A 22,974-nucleotide genomic window follows, 5' to 3' on the forward strand; every position below is an offset into this window, starting at 1 on the left:
TGAGCAGCCAGTGGGTGTCAGTCTTTGTCTGCCGATGTTAACTGTTCTCACTTCCAGAGATGGTTTGCAGTTTGGGCAGTATCAGCCTGCTCCAAAACCTCAGGGCCCTGATTGAAAAGATGCAATCATCTGGATTACTGGACCGGCCTAACAGGCACCCTGAGGTAATTTCTGGTTTCTGCCTGTAAACCATTATTACAGGCAGATATTTATTGTGTGAAAGTTGATGTCAAGGGATCCAGAATTTCTAGCAGCTGACTGTGTGTTAATCAGTGAAATGAATTTCTATAGCTTTGCATTAGAAAAGTGACACATTATAGAAGGGATGTCATTTAGAAAGACAAACAAACCAATGTTACCCTGGATATTACAATGTTCAGAAAGAAGATATTTGATAACTAGGACACATGCACACAGTCACATTTGAGAATGTATTCCATGCTATATAATTATTCTTTTATTATTTCATTATCATTATTTAGCATTTTGGTATTAAACTATAGTGTGGGTAAATGTTTTTGAGAGGAAGGTTGATTTCATCATTAGAAACGAGTCTGCTGTTGTTTTCTGTGGCGTCTAGAAAAGGGCCGGAAGTAACACTGAGGCATTTGGCCAAAGGTCAGGTCAAAAGGTTGCAATTAATCTCTGAACAGAGATATGCTTATCAAAGCTGGATATCTAAATTGCATGCAAATCATCTGTGTTGTGTTGAAAGAATTGTATGTGTGTGTGTGTAACCTATTAATCTTTGTTGTTCTCTCTGCATGAGGTTTATTTAAAAAGAACAGTCATATGGCTTTTCCTCTCCGACCATGGCACGGCAACTCCACCTCAATCTAATCAACAAATGACAATCAGGGAACTGAAAACAGCCTTGGAAAACAAATGAAGAGCAGAGAGACGAAGCACTGCTCTCACATCCAAAACTAACCTCTGCCACATCTATGTATTTCACAACTTTTCAAAAAATCGGATGCACCTCAATGTTTTTTTTGTATGTTTTCATTACTAACATGCAATTTATTATCTGTTTATACACTAGAAATGTATGTGGATCTTATAGTTGCTGAGAAATACACTAATAAATATTTATACACATACATTATAGTGTATATAATGTTTGCATGTGTATATGTTTTAACAGGCAGCTTATAACACACTTCAACTGTTTAACCAGTTAATTGTAACAACTGGGCAAATATTAACATTTGCTTGCAGTAGAGCATTAGTGAAATATGTGGGGAAACAAACAGTAGGTGGAGGTAGTGAGTAATCCTTCACTTGTCATGGCCCAAAGCACAATTCATCTGCAGTGCTGGCATTAAACTGCACTTTAATTTCTTAAAAACTGGCATCATTGTTTAGCAGATTGATTCAATAAGCAGTGATGAGTCACTCTGTAACAGTGGGGATATTATGAAAATGTTATTAATGTTACATAATGTTGTTCCATTTGTTGTTTTACAATATTTTGACATTTTTCTTTCCAGTGGTGGATATATTTTTCTGTACGCAGGTAGAGTGTAGTCTGCATAACTTTATATCACTTGTTCTGGTAAAAAGAATGTGTGCATTTACCATTAAACAAAGTATTTAAAGTTATAGTAAAATAGAGACTGAGCTCAACAAAACATCATGTCGCAATATAGATGAAGTATACTCAAACAAATGTATACAAAGAATCACATTTATTCAGATGTATATTTACAACTTGTCACAATCTTGTCATTTACAACAATCGGAAGCACAGTACACAAACAAAGGTGAAGTTATAATTAGGAGAATGTTGAAATGACATGTATGGCACTGAATGGTAAGATCAGTAAACATCAACAATCATATGAAGCTTTTGGCAAAGGAAAAAAAAAAAAGATATTTAACACTATGAACGAGTCATACTTTAAAATAAGATTCCTAAATTCAGAAAAAAAACCAACCCATCTTAACTGCTGCTTCACTTTGACTTTAAATGAAATGGCTGCTTTTATACCCATTCTCTGCTGTTCCTTTAAAGGTTAATAGTAAATTATATGCTTCCAGGTAATGTTTTCAAAGAAGACACATAAACTGCCTTTCAGTTTCCACGTTTGCATTTTAAAAAGCTGGTTAGAGAGCATGTGTGCTCTGCTTTCAAGTACTCTGAGTGTAGGCAATAAATTATGTGTTCAGTTAAGTACCACCAGCAGAAGTACTACCATGCCATTTATTATAAGCCTTGAACACAGCTTGCATCTTAGTTCTCCAGTGAAAGCTTACTGATCAAAACAGGAAAAAAAACAAAGTCAATCAACAACATATAATCAATTAGTCATATTTCATTAAATGAACACATTAGCAAGCATTTAAAAATAGGGTAATATGAATGAATGAAACACTGAGTAAAATAAGGTGATGAACCAGAAATGGCACAATGCTTCAAATGTGCTTTCTGTCAAGCTTTTTACAGACAGGTTGAGATGAATCTGAGAATTAAACCAAGCACCAAGAAGTTAGAGATGCAATTTATAAGTTTGTATAATAAAGTGTTCCCTAGTGTGGCTGCTGCTTGACTAAAATAACAGTCCATTATGACAAAAGCTGAAAGGCTGCAATGAGCTTTGATCACTCTTATTTGAAGATTAAAGTGCTTAAGGCTGATATATATATATATATATATATAGATTTTTTGATTTAGACACATCTCCTGGTTCTCTCAGTATATTTAAACACAAACTGCAACTTTACAAAACCAACACATCCGTGATTTCCCTTCATGATAATCAAGTTAGCATATCCACTTAAACCTCACAAAATGCTGCTTTCAAACTGTGCGCATCTATATGGCATGAGTGGGCTCATCTCACAGATGGAAATAAATTAAAGCTTAAGGTCAACTCTCCGTAGCTTTAAGCAACTTTCTTTAAACATTTAACAAAGTGCTAACCAGCCAATTCACTTTAAACTAGTGGCTACTTCTACTACATTTTAATACTTAACATTAATGTAATACAGTTAGGAGAGCCAATGTCCTGTCAGTAGACAATAGGCATGCAGTGCATTTCCAGAATCACTTTAGCTTTTTTCAGAACCCTTACATGCAGTGTTTAAAAACTGCAGCTGTGAGACATATAAAACCAAAGGCCTTTTATAAATGAAGCGCTACCTCAGAAAAAGCATCAAATAGACCTTTATGTGTCTCGCTTACATGTTATGAGCCCATTCTACATCATCAAAGCAGGCTTGCCCACTGAGCTGGATGTTATCTAGTGGACCACTTTACCATCATATCTGCTTATACTGCATGTGTTTCACTTATACTGTACATGAGCTACAATGCACTTAAGAGGTTGTGCTTCATTCAAAAATAGGGCCACAAATAACTCTAAAAATAACTCTAAATTCATTATGTACATATAAATGAGACTCTTAGTTCCTGGCACATTAGCTCATTAATTTTTTATTCCCTTCATTGCTGGAGTCCAAACTGCAGAGTTGTGTGTAAAGAGAGAAAAAAAAAAACATTTCATTTTAAAGATGAGCCACAGGGGATGTGGGGTTAGTCGTTATACTGCAACATTAAAGATGAAATGAAAGAGCGCTTACCTAGTACAATTGTTGTATTTGGAGACTTTTGTATTTGGAGGTCTTAGGTAAACAAACTGCACAAAAAAATGGTAGATTTAAGAGTTTAAAAATGTAAAAAAATGTGCCAGGATTTATGCAACAGTTTCATTAGCACTTCAAACTGAGAAATCATTGCTCCCAGTCAAATTGCACTTTAGTTAATGAGCGTTTGCTACGTACCAACTTTCTCTCACGGCTTCAATGTCACTCACAAGATTCTGTGCTAAACAGATGCCAAAAATCTGAAAAGCAAAAGTTAAAAAAAAAAAAAGACGTTAGGTTCACGAAAATTTTATTAAACATTAAAACACAACAAAACACAACAGCTTTTCACCTGTAGTAATGCAATCCCAATAAAGATGCCTGCCACTACTGTCAGGTTGTCTTGAAGCCACTTCTCAAATTGAGGGACACAGCCTTTGATGTAGATGAAAGTGCGCTGCTCAGAGTCCTGGAAGAACATTAACAAAACATACTAGTCTTTATATTACGGCCTAATAATCAAGTTCAGCTCAAACCTTTTGATTTTTTACTTTTACTATCCTTTGATAACATTTAAATCTTGGAGTATGCAGTCATGTTTGGATTTACTTTGCTTTACAGCACTTGACAAAATATCTATTTTAATTATAGCATATGATTCGTTTTTCATTTTGTGGTCTCATCAAAAGCTATTTACAGTAAAACCTCTCTGAACTAATGTTACCCAGCTGTTAGCAAACACCCCGTCTGCTGTTTTCCTGCTCTGACTCATTAAAACTCCCTCATTCTGGTTTTTTTCCTCACATTTTAAGTCAAGAAAACAAACACAGCCTTTTCCTTACATTATGTTACTATGGAGTAAGGCCAAAGCTAATGATGGGGGAGAGGTTTCAATTCCCATTGCGTTGCTGCAGCATGAGTAACACAACGCGGCCCAAAGTACTGATGCCAAGCCAGCTGCTGCAGTTTTAAGAGTGAGGAATTGGGAAACATGCTGGAAGAGGAATATTGTGCCCAGGGTGGAGTAGTTGCTGAACTCATGTAGTCAAATAAAGCTGCCTGAGGCAGAATAAGCAGGAGCATTTTCTAGTCTTAATTCAGATTTACAGCACTTGCTTACTTATAGATGACTTCAGTCACTATAGTTTCAAATGTGTAATATTTACATAAAAGTATTAGCAGAAACGGAATATAACATTCATAAATGTGTTGCCATTAGAGTGTAATCACTGGAAAATACCAACTTTTCTTTGTTAGAATAAGCCTTTTAAATCTACACAGGGAGAGGGGCTCCTTTCGCAGAGGCAGCCATGTTTCACCCCCATGTTTCTACAGTAGCCCACAATGGAGAAACCAAAAACTGGCTCTAGACAATGAATTTTGTTTTAAAAGAAACAGCCACCGGGCCCTCCTTCGTACCTGGAAACAGGGGGTAAGGTGTGAGTGTTGCTCCTAAGGTTGCATTTTGCAATCTCCCCACTAGATGCCACTAAATATTTGACATTTTACACTTTTCACCTTTACAGTAAGTTATCTCACCGTTTTTGCTCTGATGTCGTATCCACACTGAGTGTTTATGACATCCTCCTGTGAAGAGAAAGGCTCATGCTTATACATTTTTCAAAAGGTAAATTCAAGTCATTTTTGTCACTGCTGAGACTAGCATGCTGGACCATGACTTTACCAGGAGTGCTGCTGTCAAGCATACTGCTGGAATGAGTTTCACCTCTAAATATGGCTCTAAATAAAATAAACCAGACCCATGTCCTTTAACTAAGATTTTGGTAATAAGAAATTATGGACTTCGGACTTTGGGTAAAACCCTGTGGTCAATGCACTTTACACTAAAGTGTCTACAGTAATAAGTGACATATTACTGTAGACAAGTGAAAGATTATAATAGATAAAATACAAGGAAAAATACATCTGTCCAGAACAGCAATGAAGCAGGTCTGATTTGCTGAAGAAGAGTGTTGTCACTGCTTTGCCTAGTGAGCAGCAGTTAAAGTATTTTTCTGCCAAATAACGACTTGGTCAAAATAACTCCTCCCAGCCGCTTTCAGCACTTTGCTGTGCTGGCAGAGTCTGAGAGGTCTAAACACTGAGGCCAGCACATCCTGTTGGAAGCCGGCCATGACCTTCTGGAGAACACAGAGAACCAAGCTATCTGTCAGAGGGAGGACATTCACAGATTCCCCTCCAACTAACTGCAGTGTAAACGTTTTATCATGTTATGCTCAAAGCCACAAAAACACCAAAATACACCCACAGGCGTGTTTTGCTTTACCATAAATGGGAGAAATCTAATAGGGGTGACATACCGCTGGATCTTTGGTGCAGCAGGAAAAGGGAACTCCACATTTCTCTCGGCTCGGGTTTGAATCCGTGCAGTTGAAGTAGATGTTCAAATTCCAGTCATCGGCTCCAAAAGCGCCACAACACTCCCACTACAAGGTTTAATAGACAACCACATCTATCAAATATGTATGAACAATGCCACACAGAAGTGAACAAGCATCATTCTCACAGTGTACAGTAAAGACAACAGTGGTGTGAAACCAATACGGAGAATAGATAAACAGTGCTCACATATTCCTGTGTGAAGTCTATCAGGTTCTGCAGGTCAATGTCGTCCCTGTAGGCCCGAATGTTATTGTTAATGAAAAAGTTAAGCTGATCCTTGATCCAGTCTTTAAAGACAAAGGCCAGGACTCCTGCTGTCAGCTCCAGGAAGAAGATTATTCCCAGGAATACAGAGAACTGAAAATATATAAACATTCACAGTTCTCTGAATTGAACAAATCTTATGTTGAAACCAAGTAAGGCCATGAAAACCTCAGAATAAGGGTTGCAGGAACGTACAAACTTGAGCAGGAAAGAGTTTTCTCGCAGAGCTCCGATGCAACCAGCAAATCCAAGGATGAACATCACGCCACCCACCACGAGGAATAACCAGACAGGGTCAAAACCCCCCAGGTCTGTGATGGACGAGATGTTGGAGAGAACACCCTGGAGAAGAAAGAAAAGGAGAAAAGACTGACAGGTTAGAGGCTGAACTCCAGTGTCTTTATGAGCTTACCCAAAGCCTGTAAAATGAAACTAATCCAATTTCTTCTAAGGTGGAGGTATATATCCTATATGGAACACAAATTTAATAATTTGACATTAGAGAGCTAAACCCATTAGTCAAGTAATCAATTATTGAATTGATAGAAAATTATTTTACTATTTTGGTAGTTCCTTTAAGCAATAGCTTGACAGAAATTCAAAGTCTGTGTTAGATCAGTCTTGCATTGCAGAGTACCCAAAGTCTGGAACCAGGGGGAAACAGCTAACCTGCCTCTATCCAAAGCTGACAAAAACCCCATCTCTAACCAGTCGTGTATTATAATGCTAACCTGACCCCAACTTTACCCTAATCCTAACTAGTTAAGGCCACCTACTCCTGGGGCTTGGGATCTATCCTTTCTCATCCTACTCTAGTTGTCAGCCACTTCTGTCCAAGAAAGAACCCAACACATTATTCTCCCATTCATCAGAGGTGCTGGTGAGTGAATTCAGTTTCAAAGCCAAACTTGCTGTTTACCAGCGATGGTGCTATGTAAAGCTAACCTGGTTAGCTGGTTCCAGCTAAACAAAGGCATTACAATATTAACAATAGTCTCATCTAAGACTTGTGAAGAAAGCACAATACCCTTTCTATCTATTACTTTAACTGTTTAAGTCATTTACTATTTAAAAAATATTTAAAAAATATTTGGACTTTTTGTGAGATCAGTTTTAACTCTAAATATTCTTTAGAGAACGTCAAGACAGACTCACTAGACTCTTCCCCTTTTTACACCCCCAGTACACAAAGCACATAAAGAACAAATCTGTGAAATTCATCAGATCTATCCAGAATCTATTGTTCCTGGAGGCATCCCACAGGAAAGCATGACATTCCTTTCTGATTCAGTAAAGCCACTGCTACGATTTTGTGCAATCACATGGGTATAAATGACAAATGGCGAATCTAAATTATCCACCCCCTTTTTTAAAAATTATTAGCAGATGGCCTTACAATTAATTATTGCATCTTCTCTCTTCACATAGACACATAATACTCACCTTTTCACTCCATGCCCACAAACCAATGCCAAGAAATGCCACTCCGAGGAACTGACACAAACACAGAAAGAGACAAGAAAGCAGGATTACTTTTGCTGTGACTGCAACATGTAGTCATCACACAGAAGCACAGAGAGAGAGCGAAACCACAGAGATTTTCCTGGCAGTGGTCCATGACTAAATATTTCTCATCCCAGCCTGCATTATTAGCAGGAGTATCCCACTTTAGAAAGCATCTTTAAACAGCTTGAATGTATTAAGATGGTACAAGTTTTCACCTAGAGAGTAAAATTTGAAAACCACATTTCAGGATTAGAAGACACTTCTGGCATTTTCAACTGTCTGATAGCTCTCTTTTGTGATTTAGGTTTAAAACATTTTAGCATTGTCTCTGGTGGAAAACTTTCAGTAGCATAAAATAAACTTGGCCCTGGCAGCATTAGAGATTTATCCACTGACAGATACACCCATGAGGATTTTGCTAATAGTAGTTGAAATCACACCTCTGGGATTTTTCTATCACTTTTTGTGACAGGTAACACCAAGAGACAAGAACAAAAGAAATCTGCTGGTTTCATTGCTGCATTTCCAACTTTTCATATCTTGGGTGAAGCCACTTTTGAATTTCAAGGTTGTAAAACTATTTGAAAAAACTATTTGTAAATCTATTTTATAGATAAACTCCCTGTGTCCTTTGTAGCTCAACCCTGACCTCACTATCACAATCCCATTGCCAAATAATTATAAAATATATAAATAATCTAAATAATCACCTTTTTTATGTTCCATAGATACTTTTCAAGCAAATGTGGCTTAGAAAAAATACCAGGAGAACGGTGAGGGGTATCATCATAGATATTTAATTAATTATGGAGGCACAACTATCTTATGTTCTTCACTTTTTGCCTTAAAGTGAGGTTTATCAGTTTCCATTACTCCAGATTCATGGATCCATGGTCACAAAAATGAAATTTTCTAGGGCCGAACAACCTAATGCCTAAATAGGTAATTCCACTTACACTAGAATACTGACAGCCTTTTTATTTTGAAATGAAGCACAAAAATTAGACTGATTATAATTATAGTTATGACCATAATTAATTGATTTGAATTTTGTAGCTTACTGGTCATTTTAGTTATTTATCAAAACACTCATTTGTTGGTTACTTTTTTTCACACATGCTAAGATTTGTTTTCTTTTGGCTGCTGCTCAGACTGAAGCATCAACATTACAGCCCTTGTGACAGCTGTAGCAGCTTTGAAATGGGACATTAACATTACAATTTACAGACTCAATGATTTGGGAATTAATGAAACAAAAAACAATAATACTTACAGGATGTGAGGATGCTTGGTGTTACACCAACCGCAGAGAATAAACATAATTTGTTTTAATGAAGTGCTGCTTTATAAATATTTAGTTTCACTGTATCTCTAGAATTAGTTGTAAAACTGATCATTTATCTGGGGGGCTTTAATAGATACAGATTTGTAGGATGCTGAAACATATTGATAGTGACAACTCTATTATAACTGAACAATAGCCCATTATTTTGCAAAACTTGTAAGACACTTTGGACATCCAGGAGGTGGAAGTAGTGGCGCTACAAGTGCCTGGGAGTAAACCTGAACAGCAGGCTGGACTGGAAGGACAACAGTACAAGAAGGGCATGTGGCTGTGTGCTGTGTACAAGAAGGGCATGAGTAGACTCGTGGTCCTTTAATGTGTGCAGCAAGATGCTGGAGATTTTCTACCAGTCTATAGTTGCAACTGCCCTGTACTTTGCTGTGGTCTTTTGAGGGAGCAGCTGCAGTAAAAGCGACATCAACCGGATTAACAAACTGATCCAGAAGGCTGGAAATGTCATTAGATTAGATTATATTAGATAAACTTTATTGGTCCACAAGGGAAATTCTTTGGTCACAGTGACATGGAGACATTGAGGGACATGAGGACACTGGACAAACTGCTCTCCATCATGGACAATCCCTCACATCCACTTCACTGGAGTATAGAGGGGCAGTGGAGCTCATTGTCCAACAGACTCATCCAGCTCTGCTGCCACAGTGAAATGTACAGGACTTCATTCATACTGTTCACAATCCATCTGTACAACTTATCCCTTTGCAACAGATAATTCAGTCATATTCATGTTTGTTATTGCACCTTACCCTCCCTGCCTGTTATATATACACACACATATACATATACAAATATATGTATATATTCTTCTATTTTCCTTTCTAGATTTGTACATATGCAAATCTTATATCTCTCCATGCATAATATTGTCTTATTTTTTTAGCTTTTTTTTAAATCTATGTTAGTTTTTATTTTATTTTGCTAGATTTTTTTCAGAAGTGTTTTCTGTGTATCTGAGCTACTGTGCCCAAGCGATTTCCCTTGTGGATTGATAAAGACCAGTCTAAGTTTATCCATCATTGTACAGAAGTTAAGTATAAACTGATTTTTCCATCCATCCATCCATCCATCCATTATCTATAGCAGCTTAGTCCTCTTTAGGGTCACAGGGATCTGCTGGAGCCTATCCCAGCTCTCTTTCGGGTGAAAGGCAGGGATACACCCTGGACAGGTCACCAGTCCATCACTGTAGACAGATTTGTCCCTGCACTTAACCTAAAAATAATAATAATGCATAAGGTGTTTTGAAACAACTACTAATATGACATCCTAGGTTTAAAGACTAAACAATGACCTGACAGGTACTATCATTTATCTAACAGTGAGGAGAAGGAGCCTGATCACATCTCCTCAGACAATGATGCTGAGAAAAACAATAGCATGCTCAGAGCTGACAGTGGCAGCAAGTGCAGGGGGGAAGGAAATCATTCATGTCCCTTATGAAAACCAGCAGAAAAAAGAAGAAAAAAAAAAAGACATGACTCTCACGGAATTAAGAGTTGAAAGCGTTTGATGATAGACAACAAAATCATGTGATGTGAGTGTGTTAAACTGAGGATACACCAGGCCTGGTATAAACAGCTCACAGTACTTACCCAGAAAATGATATTGAACCCGAAGATGAAATACTTGATGCAGCAGCTGACTTCATGAGCCTTGAAATGCTTTCCTGACATCATTTTGTCTCTCACCCGTGCTGGGAAGGAATCGCATCTATCGTGCTCTAGATCTTTGACAGCCTGGTTTTCGGGAAACACCCTTTTATTTTATTTTTTTTTTAAGGCTCAACATACGCGCCGTCAGTTGTTTTAGTGTCTAATAAGAAACACCATCCTGAGGCTCAGTTCAGCGCAATAAGAGCCGCACAGGAGCGTTTTGTTTGTTACTGTTCCTCTAAGGAAGGCGGTGTATCCCAGTGCGGATCTCCAAAGGTATAACTGAGAAATGAAACCTCTGAAGTCAAGCAGATTAACGCCGATGGTCTTCTATCTGACCCATAATCTAGACATGGCTGTTATTTGATTGACGTGTGTGGGAACCACTGAGGATCTTTAGAGGTCGTAAGAGGCGGGACTTCCTGCAGCAGAGGGTCCCGCATGCTGTGATGCGAAAGCACTTAAGAATATAATTTATTCATCACAGACTAATGAATTAAGCTTTTTAATAGAACATAAATCTATAAATCACCTTATTACACCTATTAGTCCATGGAGGCTCAAAGGGTTTAATATTTCATACACCAATTAGACATTAGGGAATAAAAGATCAAAAATTATAATAAAGACTATAATCTACCAAGTTGTGAAAGACCTCAGTATCATGACATTTTATTTTATGCTGTTTCTTTTCACAATATTGCAGTTTACTGCAGGTCATTTTTGTCATTTGTCATTTGAAGCATCTTTTTAAAATAAATTTCCGAAATGAGAAGGTGTGCCATATACTATAAATCATAAAATTGAGCAGAAACAACATATGCTTTGTTTAAAATAAATGATCAGCTCTCTAGTAAATATGTGATGTGTTAAGATTCTTAACAGTTTAATCCATAAGTAGCTTTATTGAGACCCAAACTGTTGAATGTAAAATAAATAAGCCATTATAAAATAAGCATTTTATACACTCTATGCTACTTCACTGAAAAGCACATTGAATTTACCTGTGCTGTCTTGTGTTGTACAGTTATACATAAATTGCCTTTATGATGTACACAGGGACCAGGCATGTTTAGTGCATGCTTTTAAAATCTATATATCTGTAAGTTCTTTAAAAAAAAAAAAAATCTCAAATGCATCCTGCTTTCAAGAAAAGCTGTGATTGTGTATATTCATTTATTTATGTCCATTTTCATTATTTACAAAGAAAACTGTTCTTGAGTTTTAAGTGCTGATAAGGTATAATGTAGTTGTGGAAAAACCTAGCCCCCTGGTGGCAAAACCTGCCACCTGCATTGCAGCTGTAGATGCATTGTTCCAAGATGATACTGTGTGCAAAATAAACACCACTGTTCATTTTCCTTTTAGTAGTTCATTTATTACATAAAATTACAAATATCAGTTTAGAAAACGTGATAATTTATTAAAATAAATATTATGTGCAGTATTGTCAATGCAAGCAAAAAAAAAAGATTATATTATATTGTAAGTCCATAAAAAGACATCATTCATTATTATGAGATCATTATATGTCATGACAAATACCATAGTGTAGATGGCAGCATTAAACATGATCTTCTGTTAACACAAGTTGTTTATCTGATCATACCAACGATTCACCATTATGGATCACAGCTGTATATGATTTGCAGCACAACAAAGTGTTGATGGAAACTACAACTACTTTGCTCATTTCTTTAAGATAGCATACATACAAAACTGTTTATGTTACTATTTGGCAATACAGACAGTAGTAATAACACAATATTAAAATAATTCACTCTTTAGGCATATGCTTTAATTTTGGCTGAACTCCCCTTACAAAAATATGAACAGTTTGATTTCACAAAATACTTCATGTAAAACAAAAAAAAAAACAAAAAAAAACTCACTTCAGAATCCCAGAAAAACACTTGTTTTCTTTGTAAAACATGATCCTTCATTTAAGCCTCAACATGACTCTACAGGAAGACTGAAGTAGAATAATATTATTTTAACATCTTGAGGCAGTTTTAAAAAACACCATGTACAACAATGGTTTGAGGTGAATAAGGTTCACTGATCCTTATGTTTTGCTTTACAACACCCATTTTTCCCTTTGACCTCCGCACACAGAATCTCTGTTCTTTAGTTACCTACTGCCAAATTACAGTTTTAGTTTTAGGTTAGTTTAAAACAAACAAACAAAAAAAAAAAATTAATTTGCCCCAATTTTTTAACTGCTATAGGTTACACATTACATCCATTTATTACTTTAAGGAAGTGATGTACTCTTTTATACCTTTGGGAGCACAATGTTTCTAAGAATGCAAAACAAATATATCACAAGCTTATAAACACAATGCATCTTCACTTGCCTTTGTAAGCCTTTGTAAAGCCATGTTCACAGTTGACAGAGTTTCATTGACATTTAGTCAATGTCTGGTAAAAACACCTCTGAGGAGCAGTTTAACAGTTGAGATGTACTAGTAAAAGAAATTTAGAGTGAACATTTTTAAGCATTAAAGCAAGCTCATTCTTTTGCAAATAATTTAAGTCAATATGCTCTGAGATGCTGTGCACTGCTACCAGAACATTTGTGCAAAAATCGTAATTATTTCAGTTTTGGACAATAGTAAAATATGAATGACATGTTTTTCCCAGATTAAAGTACACTGTTAGTTAAAAAAAAAAAACATACAAGCTCATACTAAACTAATTCTTCATGTGCTTTCTTCAACGATCACAGGGGGATACCGGAAATAAAATATAGCACAACCATAACAGAAAGTATGCGTTTCTTTCATGAATACCTGTCAACATAGAAATGTGTTTGCAACACATAAGGCTTTGTGTGGATTCCGGTTTCATTAACATGTAGCATCTTCTGAACCATCTTGTTGAGTTTTAATGCATTAAGCACAGTTAATGAATCCAGTGCTTATTTTCCACAGTAATGGCCAGACTGCACCTATGAGATGCTATACTTATATTTCAAAGGCAATATAACACTGTTTTCTGAGTTAATATAAAATATACAAAATCATTTTTAAAAGACACCTGAAATGCATAATACTAATACGTTCACTTGTAAAGATCCCTCATGATCCCCTTGTGCAAAGCCTGAGAATACAGGTAAAAACACCAAAAAATGTCTTGGTTTTGTTGCTGTGTTATTCAAAAAGTCACTCTGCACTATGTTAGACCAACTTTGTGACACATTCTGGCCTTTGGCAGAGTTGCATAAATACTGCTGTGCAATGATGGCCCGACCAGGAAAGGAAAAAGATAAATCCTTGTGGTTGACCAAAATACGCACCACCACGTCATCCAGTCACGAGAACACCAGTCGTGCCAGCTCACAGCCATGTTGGTGCATCTTGTTGTCATACTATTTGGATACATCCGGTTGAGAAGTGTAGCAGCACAGTCAGGGCACTTTAGGTCACCTTGATAGTAGACTTCTTGTGGACACAGAGTAAGGAGACATAGGGCACGCCGATGAAGGCCCATTTCTCATTTGGCCAGAACATGATGACGGGTCCTCGCTCAGGGGCCTCTGTTGCAACATCAAAGTAGGCGAAGCAAACACAACCCAAGTAGGATGCCAGGCAAATTAGAATGTGCCTGTAAGAGTTAGAGGAGTTTCAATGAACCAGGCTGCCTGAGAAACCGATGAGTATGAATACCAATGAGAAACCGATATTTTTGTCTGTTATTTCAGTATTTCTGTTTTCTTAAAACAAGAAAAACTCTTTTCCAGTAATGCAAAACAATGTATTATTTATTAATTTTTGCTAAAATTTTAACTTGATCCAAGTGCAACATTCTCCCTGTTAAGACACAGATAATGCAATTTATCTGGTCAGTTTTTTCTTGGGAAAAAAAAAAAAAAAGGTTGAAATTTTCTGACTGCATGGGCATATTTATTCAATTTAAAAACAACAAAAAAAAATATATAAGATGTAACACCTTAAGTTTTAACTGTATTAGTTTCTCTTTTAGGAGCATATGAGTGCATTAACTGTCAACAAATGAACACTGAGTTTTCTAAGTTAGCTGTGAGCTTACCAAGCACAGTGTAAGTAGGGAAAGTTCACAGATGACCACATTTCACAGAATATCTTGTCACTGAGCCAGCAAAGCAGAGCCAGCGCCCACCAGATCCCTGAGATCAGTCCCAGCTTGAACACACGTGAGTTTTCACACCTGCAATGACCAAACAGAGCATGTACAGGCTTGTTACTGTCTTACCTACATACAACATACATATTGTCATCAACTTTCATATTGAACAATCATAAATCATCACCATGATAAATGGTAGTCCAAATCTGTCATGAATATGTAGATGATTATGGTGCTTTATTACTAACGATATGATATAAATATTACTGTCAAATATAGTGGAAACTGTGTTGTAGAATACAACATTAAGGCATCAAACATGACATGACCCATGACATAGACAAACATAAACCACTAGAAGAATCAGCTGATGCAAATTGGAGTGTCTGTTAAATTGTTAGGTTTGTTAGCACATTTATCTTTAGATAAGAATATCATCACTGTCTTTTTGTGACCTAACGGAGCTGTAACCCAAGTAGGTATTCTGGTCTACTTCTCTGCACAATTACCTCCTACTGGACCTGCCACAGACCTATAGATGCATTAGCTAATCCAGACTCCTACTGAAGAAACTATTCATAGTCTTGTCCTCCTTAGACACCAGTTACATCAGAGGCAAACGCTGAATGCCAAAACAAAGACAGACAAGGAAGGCTGACTAATCCAAGTTGATGATGCAGCATAGTGGCCACTGTGACAGTTTGTCACCTTCCCTTCAGACACAGCATGTGATGAAGTCATAACATTTTACAAGCCTTTTAATTTGAATAACCATTGTTTTGAGGTGAAAGGAATGCTGGGATGACAGAAACTCTGTCCAGGAATGACTACAACACAATAAGATTCAGCAACCATCACTCAGCTGCAGAGCCCATGTAAAATTGTATGTGCTAGCCTAAAGTGAAGGAGCACCCCTAATGGCCTAATGGCTCTGTGACAATGAACGAGAAAAGAAAAAAAAAAAACCCTAAAAATATTGTGAATCTGTTTTCAAATGGTCGCCTGTTTACACAACCAGCAGATAAGGAACATTTGCATTCATTTGGTGCTGTGTCAGTTGCCACAGGAAGAATGTAGGGCCAATATTTACTCACACTTTAGATGTGTTTTGGTCTCCACCAACTCCGGAGTAAAATATCTGTCTCTTTAACCCTCTATCTAGTCAGTGAATTTGCTCTTTGGTGCTGAACAGGTAGTGGACAGAGGATTAATTAGAGCTTTTTTGCTCCAAGCTTCTACCTATTGCAACTAGAAACAAGATGAGAGCAAATTTGCAGGCTAGAAAACCGAAATAATGAGGTAAAAGACACTACAATGGAGCAGAACCAAACCACAAGCAGAACCAAACCGCATTAAGCTGGTCGTTTGATCTATTGTTAATGGAGATGTCTCATGGCAGTATTCAGGCCATATCTTAACAGATCATATCAGCTAAAACGAAGCCAAGCCAAATCAAACTCTGCTGGATTATGTCCAGCACTTCCTGCTAGTGATGCAGTTCTGCTGTCTTTCATGACAGGTACCGTACTCCTTGAGAAATTCACTGAAAACCAAGGTGAAAATCAGACTGTGTGAATGTTACAAGCAAACCTTAACTCTAGTCTAAACCAGCTGAGCTCAGTAACTGACTTTAGATATATATGTATAGTACAACTGCTATAAGTCAGCCAACACCCTTTTCCTGCTAGCAAACACACACTGACAAAACGAGCACCACACAGCCGGATATCTGGGATACTGTGACTATCAGCTCAAACAGATGCATGTAAGATAAGGAACATGACCAGGGTTTTTTCTTGGAGATGCATTGTTAGCGACTTCGACGACGGGTCTGACTGCTGAATGCAAAGACAAAGATAAGTCCAGCTTGTCTATCCGGGGTGGAGCCCTGCAGAGAATCTTCTCTCACTCATGGGAATAGAAAGGAAGAGGCACCATGGGATCAGTGACTACTTATCAAAGAAAACACTTAACATACAGTAGTTCGAGTAGTTGAAATTATTTCAATGTTTCACTGGCATATTCCGAACGTTACATGTCAATATTTTGTTGATATTTTTTTTGTTGATATAATATAGTTTGATATTTTTTAAATGTGAAACTACTTCTGATGGCAACCTGAAGTACACAGAGGAGAAGCTATTTGAGTCAAAACTGTTTATACTGTTAAACAACAATTCATAGTTGTAGCCATAAATGAATGTTTAAAAAAAAAAAAGAAAAAAAAAAGGTAAGTTTGGGTAATGTTTCCATTCATCTTTGTTTTCTTTACACAATGTTTTGACTTTTAGATGTATTTTCTATTTCAAATTCCACAAGCCATTCAAGACATCACAGTTCATAAGTGGGATGAAAGTCAAGGACAATGTCTGCTATTTCAATTAACACTGTATCATAAATAGCTTAACACATCCTATGTATGGTATCCACTTAAGGTTTTGCAATGAGCTTTACTCCTACACGCCCAAACAATTTTTTATGACTTGGAATGTCTTGTATCATACCTGCCCTTTATGAACACCTCAACTATTACAGCACCACCATTACTGGTATCATTGTTTCAGCACTTCCAGTTTATGTAATATTTGTAAAGGGTATCCTACACTGGACATGTTTTCATTCAACTGGAAGTGACATGAATAGGGGCCAAGAGCTGTACTGTAAAAGCAAACAACAACAAAATAGTCTGTCCTCTTTCAGGGCCAAAGTCCATCAGTCAGTGCCACAGGAATTCTCTGTCCCTTAGAACAAAAACAAGCAACCTCAAGAGATGACTGGCACTGGCAGTAATGTCAAGTATTACTTCAACAGGTTAAACAATAGATTACAAGACTGACGACAGTGAGTAAGGGTTGCGGGAAACGGAAACAACAGGACATAGCTCCACATTAACATAACTGAGGAAAACATTACACACATACACATACACACACACCCTAATGGTTCAGGAATGGTATCTTGTGTGTTTAGGGAACATTCTTTTACAGCATAAAGTCCCTGTAATTATTTGGGAAAAGACAACATGTACACGTAAGGAAAAAAGGTCAATGCACTGTAGAATAAAAAAAAATTACATGTTGATACTTGCTCTGTTAACAACTAAATTAATTACAGCAGCTGGCTTTTTGGTGCAACCTAACTTCATAAATTACCATTTTGAAGCTTGCTAGTATTTAGTAAGTACTCAGGAAGTACCTGAACTTAGTATTGAGTTTGATGGTGAATGCAGTTTGGTACTTGCATCAGCAGACAAGGTGGGCATCTCTCATTCACTAGCCTGGTTTACCTGGTTTGGATTGATTTAAATTAACAAGACCCTTCTTGGTTGGAGAAAATGTATGTCTTTTGTTTGTTTGTTGTATTTGCAACTGTCTAAAATATTTTTCCCCTGTTACAATTAGCTAAGATGTTAGTCTACTATGAGGTGAGTCTTTACTCCCAACATTCTTCAATTTTCTGAACCACTAAGTGATACACTAAGTGGTCCTGGATCAAGACTAGACCTTTATATGTCCCCACTTAGCTCTCCTGTTTGGAAAAAACATTTTCACTAACCTTTTAAGCTCAGTAATGAGCAGTGCGGTGCAGGGGATGCCCAGTGTCATAAGTGACAGTGAGTTGACAACAGGCTTAACAAAAGCCAGCCCAGTGGTGATTCCTGACAAGATGCCTATGACCACTTTAAACCTTGACCTAGATGAAGTAGAAAAACAAATCAGGATCTGCAGCAGTTTAGCAGTCTATGAAGTCCATTGTGAAACACAGAGGGAATGTAGTGATGACTGAAAAAGCACTTCAACACACTTATTCAAATAATAAACAAGAATCACTTTCCCACACTGGCTGTGGAGAATATAAGCGACAGCCTGAAGTGAAAGCACAGCCATGACAACTCTGCAACAAAGGCAAGAGAAGTAAAGACATGTGATGCAGCTTTTACTGGTGTCAGCTATTTTGGACAGGCCTATTATTAGACCGGAGAGTCATAGTAATGAACACATCATATGACAACCAAGTGGTCAAAACAGTGAGGTCCCACAGAATGAACCTGCTGAACACAAATACAGTATAACCACTTGAAGCAGATCTTAATTGATGTATGCCTTGTTGTGAAATTGATTTAATGTGAATATATATAAAGTATATTAAATAATCCACAGGTGAAACACCGCCTTTTTTCTTTTAGTTTATGAAAAATATATCTGTAATTTCGTAGAACACTGGCTGGAGCCAGCTGGAGCTCTGTAGCTTCCAGCTGTGTGTATTTCAGGCTTTTAGTCAATCTAAAAACTGCTGTGTTCCTCTGAATTCACTGACAGCTGAAGACATGCAAATCAGCTTCTGTTGTGACAAGTTTAAGTGAGTTCCTGCATATACAGAAGAGCACATAGTTGGAAACTGTGGCATTGCTTTGCTGTTGATATGGCCTGATATTTACCTTTTGGCAACACGTCTCCACTAACATGTTTAAACACTTCCACAACACTTTTAAGTTTCTATGGGCAGTTATTTTTAATGTAATATCACATTCATGAACATACCGATCCCTCCTGAACATTCTGGGTAGGTATCTCTTAGGGAACCACATTGCAATGGCACACATAAGCACCCATAAGATTGCCAACTCATCCAGCATCTGGCCAAGGAAGCTGAGGGTAGCATGAAAATACGTGGAGCCAATACCTGGCAGGACGAAAAGCAGAAACAAACAAACACTTGTCAGAAAAGAGATGTAATCGAGGCTTATTTTATGTTTTTTAAGAGAAAATATTTTTAAAACTCTATCACTGTTGGGAGCAGACAGTTTGTATCAGGAGCTAAAATCCACTATGAGCAATCAGAATAGTGGATTTTATCTAGCATACAGCTGACACATTTGCACTTCCATTTATTAAGTTAGAAAAGTAATCAAACCAATGGAAACCTGATGGAAATGCCACCAATAAATGAAACCAATTCAAACAGATTCTATGACTAAAAACAATCAATAGGAACATCAGATGTTTTATCTGACCTCAGGGATACGAGGAACAGGACTGACTGCGTAAGTCAGTCTGTGCCAAACAACTTAGCAGGCTAATACAGAGAAATGTCTGTTGTAGACAAGGGCAACAGTGGAAATGACACAGTTAATATCACAAACATCCTTCGGAAATGTTACTTTAACTGTTGGCTTTGAAATGCTTTGAAGGAACGGATCCATCAGTGCCCCACCATTATCACAGTCCAACAGACTTTCTGTTATCAACATAATCTGGTTTTATAACAGGCACTGCAGGAGAGCCCTACACTTCAACAAACTTATTACTCAAAAGGTCTGCTGCTTTCAGTCAGAAGTAATTAACATGACTACCACAACACCACTGCCAGCCAAAACAGAGTGCAGCTAATGTTTCCCATAAAAAGAGGGTTTATTGAACTCATTTATGGCATTTCTTTCTAGCAAATAGTACAAAATCGGTTTTGATTTCTCAAATGTAAATCGTAACTTATTTCCTCACTCTTCTATGTTAGTTAAGAAAATATTCTCAGTTAATTGATAAGTGAAAAAAATAATTTGTTGAAACTCTATAATGAGACTATATGTTGCTACAGATACGATTTATGCAATGGTATTGGTATCGGGCAATGCAGTCATCCCAAACTATGTCAGTGGCTTGGTCCAGATACAGCTGGCGCCAATGCCAAATAAAAGCAGCTGAATGTTGTTTTCATATTAGAACCCATAGGCCTCTCTTTCTGCTGGGGTCAAAGGTCGACCCAACTACTGATACAGTGGAAGAAAGATGAAACCATGTAATAACCCTTTGTCAGTTATGTTTTACCAACCTCCACATGCCTAAGAATCCATTTCAGATCTCCTGAGACACATAATTCAGAACAGGCATTTCAATTAAAACACAAGAAATGTTTGTTAGCAAATAAACTTGCGAAGGCTGCTTTCAATTTCCAGTTTAACTGCTTTGAAAATAAGATGTTAAACAGGGTTTATTAGAAGACATGCACAGACAAGTAATATAAAGTTACAAAGTACAGTTTGAGAAGAAATAACCAATTTTACATGTGACCCACGGTTCAAGATACCGTGATCGTAAAGTCATTCAGCTGTCTCTGAGTTTTTTCAAATATCCACGAACGAACAAAGGGAGTAATGCCAAGTTATCCTTGTTCACAGTGTTTTCTTTAACAAAACAAAAAGAAAAAAAAAACTGTGTAATCTTTTTGTCACTGTGCTGTCATTTACAGTGTGTCAATTCACATGCCTTCTACAGCCAACCAATGAATAAGCTCAGTCGTAATGAAGTGTTTTTCTGAGAGTTTAAATGATTCAGGATAACCTAGAGCTATAACAGTGGACAGTGACAGAGGGTAAGGCTAACAAAACCTACATTTTAACAGTGTTGTAGTTTAAAAATACAGCCTGACAAGCTAAAACGATCCAGTCATACTTTAACAGGAAGAAACATAATTGATACTTGGAACAACTGTAACACAACTTTATAAAGTTAATAGGTGTGATGATAGTTTGGTACAAACCCGTTTTTACATTTATGTGTTACTATATTTTTGCCACCCGGTATGGAAAATGCATGTAATACCATCCCCACATACATTTACCAGTTTTAATAAGGTTAGTTAGGTAAACTGGATGGAATTAAACTGAGACGATGAAGTTGAAGGGGTCATCACAAACTTTAAAAAAAAAGAAGAAAAAAAAAAGACGTGAATTAATGACAGACTACTTACCAACCACAACTAGAAGAATCCATATGAGGTAAATTCCACTGTTGAAATGTGTTGCATATTGGCGGAACAAGCACATTAATATGGGCGGCAAAACAAAAAACAAAATGTTGCTGATCTGCAATGATAAACAAAGAAATGCCATGAGCACCGTTGAACTGAACATAGGGACAACATGCTTGGTGTGCAGAGCTCAGTGCAACTCATTCAACACGCTGAAAGTCAGCGTAACTTACAGCTAGCTATAGTTTACCTAAGATCCGTATGACAAGCTATAATAAAGCAGCCCAGTACAAAGGAAAACAAAGCCAGAGAAGCCGTGACTGGAAACAAAACTGTATTCTGCCAAACACAAACAACACACATCAGGTACGACGAGTTTCAAACCGACCGTGTTGTAAAACTCAGCGATGCTGGGGTAAATCAGATAATTGCCCTCGCACCAGTCCACCTCGGAGCTGCCAGCCTGCAACTGGTCCCAAAATACGAGATTAACGTTACTCATGTCTGGACTTGTTTCAGACAGGACAACGCTCCGCCGTCAGCTTTGGAGATTAAAACGCTGGAGAAAAGTCACTATCTCTCGGCTCGGTGTTCACACGCTAATGTCAATGTCTACTGACTTGAGTCTTACTGTGCAGCCGGCTATGGCATAAACTACACGAACCGTCTCTGAGCTGCATTTTAAGCTTGTGTCCTTCCAACAAGCGTCGTGCTTTTCGTGACGCTGCGCTCAGTACACTGACAGCCAAAGAGTGTTAAAGCGAAGCGAGAGGACTCACTTCTGTCTGCTTCCTTCTTCGCAAAGGAAATATTGCACTTTTTAGTTCATAAGTTTACACTGAAGAATCAGCTAATAGCTAGGGTCGAAACACTTTGTTGGTTAGCAAATAATATAATAATATCATTATATAATGATATTATTATTGTAATTATTATACTATTATTTTTATAAATGTTAATTGTTTATTCGTATTTCATAGTTCCAACATATTTGCTATTTTCTCTGCAAATATTTATGTGCAATTTATAAATTTCTAGTATTTTGTAGATATTTTCTGTGATGATAAATGAAAATGATCAGAAAAATAGATAATTAACAACAAAAATATGAATTACTTGCACAAATATGGACAAGTATAGCTCAGATTAGACCCCACATTAGTGTGTATAATAGAATGTTTTATTTTACAATACATTAAACTACATAGTGCTATATCACGTAAAACCTCTATCCCAACGAGCTACAACATTCAAATAGCGTGTATATGTTTATGCATTGACAATAATAATTAGAGATTGTGACATATAGACCTATATAATCTACCAATCTTTGTATTTTTTTTACTT

General features: G+C 37.1%; 2 protein-coding genes across 2 annotated transcripts; both read right to left on the reverse strand.

Moving 5' to 3' along the window:
* Window positions 1–1,673: 1,673 nt before the first annotated feature.
* On the reverse strand, window positions 1,674–11,124 carry LOC113128651 (tetraspanin-5). The gene is made up of 10 exons (XM_026304129.1): window positions 10,714–11,124; window positions 7,696–7,746; window positions 6,448–6,594; window positions 6,175–6,345; window positions 5,907–6,032; window positions 5,125–5,172; window positions 3,938–4,054; window positions 3,784–3,845; window positions 3,583–3,638; window positions 1,674–3,463 (listed from the first exon to the last, which is right to left on the reverse strand). Exons 1-9 carry the CDS (start codon window positions 10,795–10,797, stop codon window positions 3,626–3,628), a joined length of 819 nt encoding a protein of 272 aa, XP_026159914.1. The 5' UTR covers window positions 10,798–11,124; the 3' UTR covers window positions 1,674–3,463; window positions 3,583–3,625.
* Window positions 11,125–12,540: 1,416 nt separating this feature from the next.
* On the reverse strand, window positions 12,541–22,364 carry acer2 (alkaline ceramidase 2). Its single transcript, XM_026303260.1, has 6 exons — window positions 22,016–22,364; window positions 21,628–21,742; window positions 19,422–19,563; window positions 18,436–18,573; window positions 14,824–14,961; window positions 12,541–14,379 (listed from the first exon to the last, which is right to left on the reverse strand). The coding sequence occupies exons 1-6, from the start codon at window positions 22,127–22,129 to the stop codon at window positions 14,193–14,195; spliced, it is 834 nt and encodes a 277-aa protein (XP_026159045.1). The 5' UTR covers window positions 22,130–22,364; the 3' UTR covers window positions 12,541–14,192.
* Window positions 22,365–22,974: the final 610 nt, after the last annotated feature.

Source organism: Mastacembelus armatus, chromosome 1, assembly GCF_900324485.2.
Source record: "Mastacembelus armatus chromosome 1, fMasArm1.2, whole genome shotgun sequence".
Lineage (NCBI taxonomy): Eukaryota > Metazoa > Chordata > Actinopteri > Synbranchiformes > Mastacembelidae > Mastacembelus > Mastacembelus armatus.

Bases quoted from the DNA above. Each gene is read 5' to 3' on its own strand.
- acer2 (XM_026303260.1), bottom strand. From the start codon at position 22,129: ATGAGTAACGTTAATCTCGTATTTTGGGACCAGTTGCAGGCTGGCAGC. The intron at 19,564-21,627 runs GTAAGTAGTCTG...TCGTCCTGCCAG, and splicing joins GATTCTTCTAGTTGTGGTTG to GTATTGGCTCCACGTATTTT. The intron at 14,380-14,823 runs GTAAGCTCACAG...TAACTCTTACAG, and splicing joins CCCTACTTACACTGTGCTTG to GCACATTCTAATTTGCCTGG.
- LOC113128651 (XM_026304129.1), bottom strand. From the start codon at position 10,797: ATGATGTCAGGAAAGCATTTCAAGGCTCATGAAGTCAGCTGCTGCATC. The intron at 7,747-10,713 runs GTAAGTACTGTG...TGTTTGTGTCAG, and splicing joins GGTTCAATATCATTTTCTGG to TTCCTCGGAGTGGCATTTCT. The intron at 3,846-3,937 runs GTGAAAAGCTGT...TTTGCTTTTCAG, and splicing joins TTGGGATTGCATTACTACAG to ATTTTTGGCATCTGTTTAGC.